This window comes from Erpetoichthys calabaricus, chromosome 13 (assembly GCF_900747795.2).
Source record: "Erpetoichthys calabaricus chromosome 13, fErpCal1.3, whole genome shotgun sequence".
NCBI classification, from domain to species: Eukaryota; Metazoa; Chordata; class Cladistia; order Polypteriformes; family Polypteridae; genus Erpetoichthys; species Erpetoichthys calabaricus.
In genome coordinates this window covers 83296564-83305970 of record NC_041406.2, presented here as the reverse complement: position 1 = coordinate 83305970, position 9407 = coordinate 83296564, and the positions used below count along the sequence as shown (strand labels likewise).

The 9407-nt window shown below is 41.0% G+C and overlaps 1 protein-coding gene across 1 annotated transcript; it reads right to left on the bottom strand.

Annotated features, from left to right (window-relative positions):
• Window positions 1–5744: 5744 nt before the first annotated feature.
• Window positions 5745–8493, bottom strand: LOC114663998 (myoglobin-like). Its single transcript, XM_051935724.1, has 3 exons — window positions 8359–8493; window positions 6843–7060; window positions 5745–5976 (listed from the first exon to the last, which is right to left on the bottom strand). The coding sequence occupies exons 1-3, from the start codon at window positions 8450–8452 to the stop codon at window positions 5833–5835; spliced, it is 456 nt and encodes a 151-aa protein (XP_051791684.1). The 5' UTR covers window positions 8453–8493; the 3' UTR covers window positions 5745–5832.
• Window positions 8494–9407: the final 914 nt, after the last annotated feature.

Genomic DNA, 9407 nt, shown 5'->3' with positions numbered 1-9407 from the left:
TATCTCCTCTCATGTATAGCAACGCCCTGTTTCGGTAATGGCCTTGACTGTTAAAATTCAGCACTTAATTGAGAGGAGACACGTGGGTCAATGGTAGGAAACAATTTAGTTCTGGGTTTAATCCTGGGAGTAAGCGCGAATAAGAACTGTTAAACAGGAGAGCATGGGAAGAGAGCCTAAGGGTATGTAACCCTGAATCGTCTTACCCTGCTGGTTCATTTAAACAGTAGAACACATTTCTTTAGTTTCCCATTAAAGTATTTGGTGCCAGGGTAAGGGCGTGTCCTTTAGAATCCCTTCAAAGAAAGTATAAACACCTTAGGGGAATTCCCCTTAAATCATATACAAAAATTCAACCAGTGGTTTTAATTGGGTCTGACCATCCACACCTAATTACACCCATTAAGTCAGTGCGCCAGGGATCCCCAGAGGGACCAATTGCTGTATGTACTCAATTGGGCTGGACATTACAAGCCCCAGCTGAATTCCTTCAGCAGCCTTATGGTGAGGTTTCATGTTTGCACAATTCAATCCAGCAGCCTATTCATGACCTCCATTATCATGTAGAGAGACTGTGGCAACTAGACACCCTTCCATTCCGTCAGGAGAAAGATGTGACCAGGTCTAAACAAGACAAAGAAGCTATGGAGATACTTGAAACTAGTAATACTAGCCAGTATTACGGTTCCTCTGGAGAGAGCTGGATGTAAGTCGCTCTCCAGACACATATGAGTGGCGCGTCTTACCTTTCGGCACAACCTGTAGCCCATGCTGTGCGATTTTTGCTCTGCAGAAGCACATCAGGGAGCATGCTAAAGGGAATGAAGCAGTTGTGGACTCTGTACATAAGGCATTCTATGTTGATAACTGCCTCCAGTCATTTCAGTTTACTCTCCAAGCAAAGCAGTTCATTGAGCAGTGTCGGGTGCTGCTGGCAGAAGGAGGGTTTGATATGAGGCAGCGGGCCAGTAACATACCAGATGTGATCACTCACTTGCCCCGAGACGCAAGGTCAGAATCATGTGAGCTCTGGCTTATCTTCAACAACATATACCCCGAAGAATCAACTTTAGGATTACATTGAGATTGTTCCTTAGACACACTGGGATACAAATTCAAATCTATTCCTTATGATCAGCCCACCATGAGGAATATTTACAGGGTTCTCGCAAGTCAATATGACCCAATAAGATATCTCATTCCCTTTATCACTCGAGCTAAAATCTTGGTTCAGGCCCTTTGGAAAAAGGAACGAGATTGGGATGAACCTATTGCCAAGGACCTTCTCCAAGCATGGAATGAATGGGAGAATGAATTGCTGTACATACCCAAGATTGTCCTCCCACGCTGTTATACTTCGAGCATGAACTTAGCCAAAGCTATCGTGGACTTGCATGTGTTCTGTGATGCTTCCCAGCAAGCATATGGCTGTGTTTCCTACCTCTTGGTAGAAGGTGCTCGAGGTAACATACAGGTGTCCTTTTTAATGGCAAGATCATGGGTAGCACCTAAGAAACAGCTGTCAGTGCCACGTTTGGAGCTCTGGGCTGCATTAACGGGTGCACAGCTTACAAAGCTGCTGCATACAGAACTCTCAGTTTCTATTAGAAATACATTTCTGTGGACTGACTCCATCACGGTATTGAACTGGCTTAACTGCGAGTCCTGCCACTACAAAGTGTTTGTGGGAACACGTATTGCAGAGATTCAGGAACTCGCCAGTTCTTCAGAATGGCAATATGTTGAATCCGCAGAGAATCCTGCTGATGATATTACTAGAGGGAAGACCTTGTTGTCATTAACTCAAATGAGCAGGTGGAATCAGGGTCCTTCCTTTCTTCTCCTGTCATCAGATCATTGGCCAGAAAACCCTAAGCCCATTAATGCTGCATCAGAGGAAATGAAGAAATCCTTGTTCTGTGGTTTGACCTCCGTAGCTGATACAATATTACCTGATCTTTCTCTGTTTACAAAATGGGAAGATCTGATTCAAGCCACTCATTTAGCCATAAATGGGGCAGCTGCAGTGTTCCTATCTGCAAGTGAACGAATTAAAGTTAAAGTTGCTGTTTTACAGACAGCCCAACAGGACAGTTTTCCAGAAGAAGTAAAACTGCTAAGTGAAGGTGATGCAGTACAAAAAACTAGCCGTTTATACAATCTATCTCCTCAATATGATAAGACATTGAATTTAATCTGTGTTGGAGGTTGCCTACGCAAGGCTGCATCAGAAGTAGGGGAGGATGAAATACATCCTATTGTGTTGTCACCTGATTGTACTATAACTAAAATTCTGATTAGTGATTATGAACGTTTACTTTACCCTGGGCCAGAGCGAGTATTTGCTGAAATTCGGAGAACTTACTGGATACTTCGGGGAAGACAGGCTATCAGAGGTCACCAGCGACAGTGTGTTGAATGTCGCAGGTGGTGTGGTCAGCCTGTCATTCCCAAGATGGCCGATCTTCCAAATGCATGTCTACGCATACAAAAACCACCTTTCTGGTCTACAGGAGTGGACTGCTTCGGTCCATTTACAATTAAAATAGGAAGAAGGTGAGAAAAGCGCTGGGGCATCATTTTTAAGTGTCTCACTACATGATGTGTTAATTTAGACCTCGATTCCTAGTATGGACACAGATTCATTCCTTCTAGCTCTCAGAAGATTCATTGCTCATCGTGGTAAGCCTTATGAGATTGTAGCCGATAGAGGAACTAACTTCCGAGGTGGGGGGCCGAGAACTTAAAGAAGCTTTTGCCACTATGGAGCCTGCACTTCAAGAACAACTTGCAAGGCAAAGTATAAAGTTTCATTTCAATCCACCTCATGCTCCACATTTTGGAGGAGTATGGGAACGAGAGATTAGATCTGTGAAGAACTCCCTACATATTGTCCTCAAGGACCACACTGTGTCAGAGGAAGTTCTCCACACAGTGCTGGTGGAAGTGGAGGGCATTCTCAATGCCAAACCTCTTGGATACGTCTCTTCTGATATAGCTGATCCAGTTACCCCAAATCTCTTGCTAATGGGGCGGCGGGACGCTTCCTTACCCCAAGCAGTCTATGGAGCTAGCGATTTACTGGGATGTCGTCGCTGGAAACAGCCAGGTTTTGGCTGACCATTTTTGGTCTAACTTTACCAGGCGCTACTTGCCTGATTCACAACAACGACAAATGGAAGAACTCCTCATCCGCCTTGAATTTGGGACAGATTGTTCTAATCATTGATCCACAGTTGCCTAGGACTTATTGGCCTGTTGGAAAGGTCACTAAAGTTATCCCCAGTGATAATGGAAAAGTTCACGTGGCTGAAGTCAAAGTGAAGGATCATATTTATACTCGCCCAGTGAGTAAGCTTATAGAGCTGCTGGAAAAGCCAGACGAATGACATGGACCTATTGAATAGTTTCAAATTTATTACTCAAATTTGGGGGTGGCTGTACAAAAGTTTGAGAATGCGGTCTGGTGCGTCCTCACGCTCACAGGTCATGCGCAAGCATGTGCACATGTTTCTGTATCTGATACGGGGAAAACACTACTTTCAGGAGTCTGTACATACCCACATTTATTCAATTGTTTGACTTTGTGTGCGTCTGTTTGATAAATCACACAAATATCTGTCTGCAAATAAACATTTAGTTCTACAAAGCCATTGCAACTATTCCTTCCTTTGCAATGTTCAGCGGTTAATTGAGATCTTTCTACCTTAATTCTGGTCTGCCTCATCCTTCTTAGAGGATTAGGTACCACAAACACCAGCTTGACAACATGCACGGTTTAACAATGAGAAAAATAGGTGAATCGGAAAAAGACTAAATTGAATGGGCGGTGGGGAATATTCTTGGATATACAATTTTATGCCTTGTGTTTATTGTATATATTGGAAGTGGGGGAATTTGTAGAAAGTGTATTTTGTTACACGTTGTGGTTTAGTAAATATCTTTTTTTTTTTTAGTACAAGTCCTGTTACTATGCTATGGAAAGGGGCTGAAGGCAGTTTGGGGTTGACCTGCAATCCGTATAATTTTCACCAAATTAGTTAAGTGTAGTGGATACAATCATTACAAGCGGAGGAGGGTAATGAGAATAAAAAAAAAAGGGACACAAAGGGGGGGGGGGGGGGGGGGGAAGGAGAGGAGAAGAGAACACTTCATCTCAACATTTCCACTTTATTTTTAATCATGTAGTTTTTGTCAAACACTTTAAATTCTTTAAAATTCACTAGTTTCTCCTATCCCATCATAAAGTAGCACACTAAATACTTCATATTCTATGTACTCTAAGAAAGTGATTCACAAGCCCAAAGTGGGCATTCTTATGCCACCAGAACACATTATAGCTCTCTGAATAATTTAAATATATGCTTGGTATTTTCATGATGAAAATAAAGCATGTATTAAACATGGGGCAGAGTTGTGCCAGTCCCAGTAAGCATGCAGCACAAGGCACCAGTTCATCAATACCACTGTCCACACATGTTATAAATGCATGCAATATATACTTTACATCTTAAATTCTCAAGAGCTCCAACAAGATAGCACTTGGAAATCTAGACTTGGAAGGCAGTCCTCTGTCACTACATGCTTTCTATTGTGTTCTGAATCATTTGTACCATACAATTCCTCCAAAAGCTTATTTTTCTATAAAATCATGAAACCAATACAATTTAGAGAATAAATAAAGCTGCCAGTTTGCAAAACCAAGCTGAAAACTTGTCCTCATGCCAACTTGAACCATAGCATACAGATGCATGGCTTTTTGCCACATTTAGTTTTTATGGGTAAGTGGTATATGCACAGTTTATACATTAGGCCCAAGGCAACTTCACAGACTTAGGTTGAGGCAGAAGAGGGGTTTCCAATGCAGTTAGTGAACTTTGTAATTAGTGTAAAGTGCACAATTTACTACATGAAATTCAAGACCATACTTAACCTTGGCTTTCCAATGGCACCTGCTTCCCACCACCCAAGATCACAGAATCTACTCAATCCATGCTGAAGGTTAAACATGACACCCACAGTACCCAATACTGCCCCAAAAAAAAAAAAAAAAAAAAAAAAAAAAAAAAAACTGGATCAAGACAGTTTAGTCCTCAAACTGCCACCACTATACATAACAGAAGTGGCTCTAAATCTAAATTTGTGCCCCCTTATTGGCTCCAACATACCCATTGCAACAGCATTTAGTGGTGATACTGTACAGCAAATCCATGGCTAGGGAAGAGTAATGCCTACCTTGTTCCAGTACTAGATCTTTGCAACATTTAACCAAATGCTGTCAAGTCTACCCCTAAGCAATTAACTATAAACCCCCCCCCCCCATCATAAAACAGCAATAACACACCCACTAACAAGGTGGGTTAGCACCTACATTCTGGGTGCCAAGGTAGGCTAGACTGCCTCAAATAACCCCACACTTCCATTTACTTTGATTTTAATCTCAAACGCCAAACTAGGGTTACAGACAACCCATATCCTTTAGGGTGGAGTGGACAATTGGTGGAGTGGCAAAACCACTTCACTGAAGTTCTCAAACCAAAGCCAGAAAGGACCTCAGATCATTCAGTCCACACTGAACAGAGTTGTGGACTGTCATTTATGCATTGAATCCAAGTCATAATTGTCTAGGTTGTTGTACCATAGTGGGTAGAAATATTGGTCTTGATTACCATCTCCTGTATGGAAGTTACAGGTGTAGTTTCTAAACACCCAAGAGAACTACAGAATGTACAGCCTGTAGGATCAGTCAAATAAAACTCCAGGCAGCCCTTCACTTTAATTTTATTCATACAGGAGCTCAAACACCATCCTATCAAGACTGCTTACACAAAATCATGGGTCAAATCCTAGCTTATCATAGCAAGCTCCCATGGCTGTCTGAAACTCCTTCAGTACATTCTTCAGGGCAGTTTGAGCATCAGTGCCAAAGCCGTCAATCTTCTCTGCTGCCACCATAACAATCACTTCACTGATTATCTGTAAAAGAAATTACAATTATTTTTACAGCCACTAGCCTAATGAGGCTTAGAATATAGTTAAGGAAGCAGATAGCTATGTAGACACTAAAATAGCCACATGTAGTGCCAGTCTTAATACCTTGATGGCACAAAGGGAAAACCAAAAAACACTGCAGGCACTATCCAGTAGCAGTTGGGACAGGTTCCTTCAAGAACCGATGGCTATGCTTAGTCCAATAAGCAAGTGTTCTGCTATTCTGAAGCCCATTAAGCAACTGTAACCAGAAAAGCCTGACGCAAGGGAGTCTATACTCCAAGGTAAGCGTTCATAGATTAAAAGGTTATAAGCCAACTAACAGCTCATTAATACCATCACTAAATAGTTTTAAGTCTGCTAACCACCAGTCAACTCCATACAGACCAATTGCATTACCATAGTCTATCGAGCACTGGTTCCACTTTGCAATTGGAAGCCTTCAAAAACAGAACAATGCAATCTTGTTAACCATTTTCCTTTGTAATACCAAGCTTTGTAGGGGATACTTGGAAGGTTTGGTATACACCTCATATTCTACAAAAGTCTGTAACCACCCAAAAGGTTCTAGTTTTGCCTGGTAAAAATCATTACAAGGCAGCCATTCACCAACAGGATTCCAAATTAGTTTTCTGTAAACACCCAAGTGTTCAGGACTCAAATGTACAAAGGGTTTAAATACTTAAGAGCTAAATGGGCTATTGCATTAGCAAAACTACAGAAAAGGCCTTCTCTAAAGTCATTACCTTCCTGAATTAAAAACCACACACAAGGCCCAAGTCCCAAACCCAGCACTTATTACATTCTACTGAGAAATGCGATCAGATCAAGCCTTTATGTCTAACAATTACCTGAAAGTTGGCCCGAGGGATCTTGTGCTGCTCGGCGTGACTTTTTCCCAGCTCCTGCACAAGGGACTGATCTTCTGGTTTTTGCATATATTCTGTCAGCTTGCAGACAACAATTTCACCATGGGCCTGGAGGTCAGGATTGCTCTGCAGCTGATCTTTGGAAAGGTCAGCAAACTTTGGGAAGAGCTTCTGAACACCTGGATGGGTCTCAAACAAGCCGAGGATATAGATGGGGAGAACAATTCATTGACCTGCAATATCATGATAAAGTAAAAAAAAAAGTCCACTAGGATGTGTGGAGCAGGGGTCTTCAAATTCCTGGAGGGCCACAGGTTCTCATTCCAGCCAGTTCCCCCTAAAATTAGAACTCTGCTCTTGTGGATAAGAGCTACAGTTAAGTACCAACTTTGTCAAAGACAAAATTCATCGTTGCATTGTTGATCAGAGGCCAGAGTTACTCTGGAGGTCTGCAGGTTCTCATTTAACCCCATTTACTTACTAAAGCAATAGTTCTTGGGATTTTAGTTATCTGGCTTGTTACACTTCAGAACCCTTAATTGGCTATTTGTTTTTAGCTGCTGTATTTAAGTTGTTGCCTATTTAGACAATAAAATGCAGATAACCAGTAAATCAGCAGCTATCCAGCCAACAGGCTTCCTTTTAAACCTCTCCATATGCACAGTTAGTGTTAAAAATGTAAATGAGGAATTGGAAAGGACTGTTAAGTGTAAATCTATTCTGGTCCACAAAACACATGGATAATGTCCTCTGAGAAGGAAACTACAGTGCAATTCAAAATTTCCCTTGGATTAATGAAAACAAGCCAAATAGTTAAATACCAAGTTTCATTATCAGCAATAATCTTCCAATTAAAGGGGCTGGAAGAAAAAAAAAAAAGCCACTGCAGCCCTCCAGGACCATGAAAACATTTAACAAACCCTTCCCAGAATGTAATGTTAACCAAGTGGACAAACATTTTAAACTAAACCATATTCTGAAAAAGAAACCTGATCATGTAGCCATATTCATTTACAGTTATAACCCTATTGGTATATCTGTTTTTTTAAATAAAGATTAAGAGTTCCTTCTGGAATCTTCATTCACATATACAATTTCCCCCCCACCCCCAAACAAAGTTCCACTATGGCATCATTTAAAATTTATTAAAAAAAAAACTCACAAACACAGAAGGTAGCAGTAAGCAATTTCATTTTAAGTCCATCCAGGCTATATTGCAGTTCCAACAGGGAACTAGGCCATTAAAAAACCAAAAGGTTTACACAGTAACAGAAATAAAACGTTACATGAAGTGCTTAATGAGATCCTGAGCAAATCACACTGGACTATTTGGTTACCCAGTTTGTCCGCAAAAATTGTCACTTACTGCACTCACGTTCTGCCCATTTAATGCCAATACTGGAAGGCATTGTAGAACACAAATGGCAAAACTCAAGAATCCCGCCACAAAGCTGAAAGGGCTTAGGTTATGTATATAAAACAGAATTAGAAACGTACCGTTGAAGAATAATCTCCCCATACTGCTTGGGATTAGCCTTCACGGGACCCCAGCAACTGAGCACCTTCTTACAATCGTCAACACAAGCGCACATCGTGGTAAGACAAAGACAAGCTCCTACTAACAAACCAAGAACACTACCAGCTGATCACCTGCCTCGTCCCGTCCTCTTTATGAACCGACGGCGACTCCGCCCCACTGAGCACGTGCGCCCTGCCAGCTGGAGAAGCCGCTGATTGAAGCGCAGAGACACACACGGGCCCGTCAATTTAAAAGAAGGTCTCATAAATCTAATTATTTCTTTTCGATTTTTCAGAGAAGAAAGTAAATAAATACTTCAAGAGTATTCTTAATAGTTAATAGTTTGCTACCACTCAAGACTTTTAACTATATCTGATTTTGTTTATATTTTTATTTTACCTGTGCATCATTTTTAACTCAGAATTACAGTTACTCAAAATATTATCCTCAACGCAAGAAAACCCCAAAGTCAGCTTTGGAGTAAAGCAAATATAAGATCCTACACATCTGCCTGCTTTCACATGCCTGTAAGATTTAGTGCTTGGTGCTTTTGAAATGTTCACATATAGTTTCATAGTTTTATTTCAAACATTAATTATTTCACCAACAATTATTTAATTAGCTGGTCATTTTTCCTTCTTCATCACTTTTTCTACTTTCAAAGAACTGCTACAGTGTGAGATTCACATTTATAAGAAATGTTTTGTTTTTCATCGCTTGTCATCTTCCTGTTATTTACCCTTTTCTGTGACGTTTGCTCCTATAATTGTATCATAATATTGACGATGAGTGGAACTTTTGACATCAAAAGATAATCGTGGGTCCAGAATCATAGAGGGCAACTTGCATGGCATCCAGACCAGAGTCCCATTGATGAAGAGTTCCAAGATATCGTTACCCTTTGTTTTGGGGTATTGGACCTCAAGATCTAATTCACACATTTACTCTGCAGGGGTCAATGTTTTTTGCCAGAGCCCACTTTAACTGTGCTTGATATGCCTTACAATTTGTCCACTCATTTTCAATTT

What these genes read in the sequence shown, in the direction of transcription:
- LOC114663998 (XM_051935724.1), bottom strand. Translation starts at nt 8,452, where the DNA reads ATGTGCGCTTGTGTTGACGATTGTAAGAAGGTGCTCAGTTGCTGGGGT. An exon ending in TGGGGAGATTATTCTTCAAC is followed by an intron (nt 7,061 to 8,358) that starts GGTACGTTTCTA and finishes TCTATATCCTCG; the next exon opens with GCTTGTTTGAGACCCATCCA. An exon ending in TCCCTCGGGCCAACTTTCAG is followed by an intron (nt 5,977 to 6,842) that starts GTAATTGTTAGA and finishes TTTCTTTTACAG; the next exon opens with ATAATCAGTGAAGTGATTGT.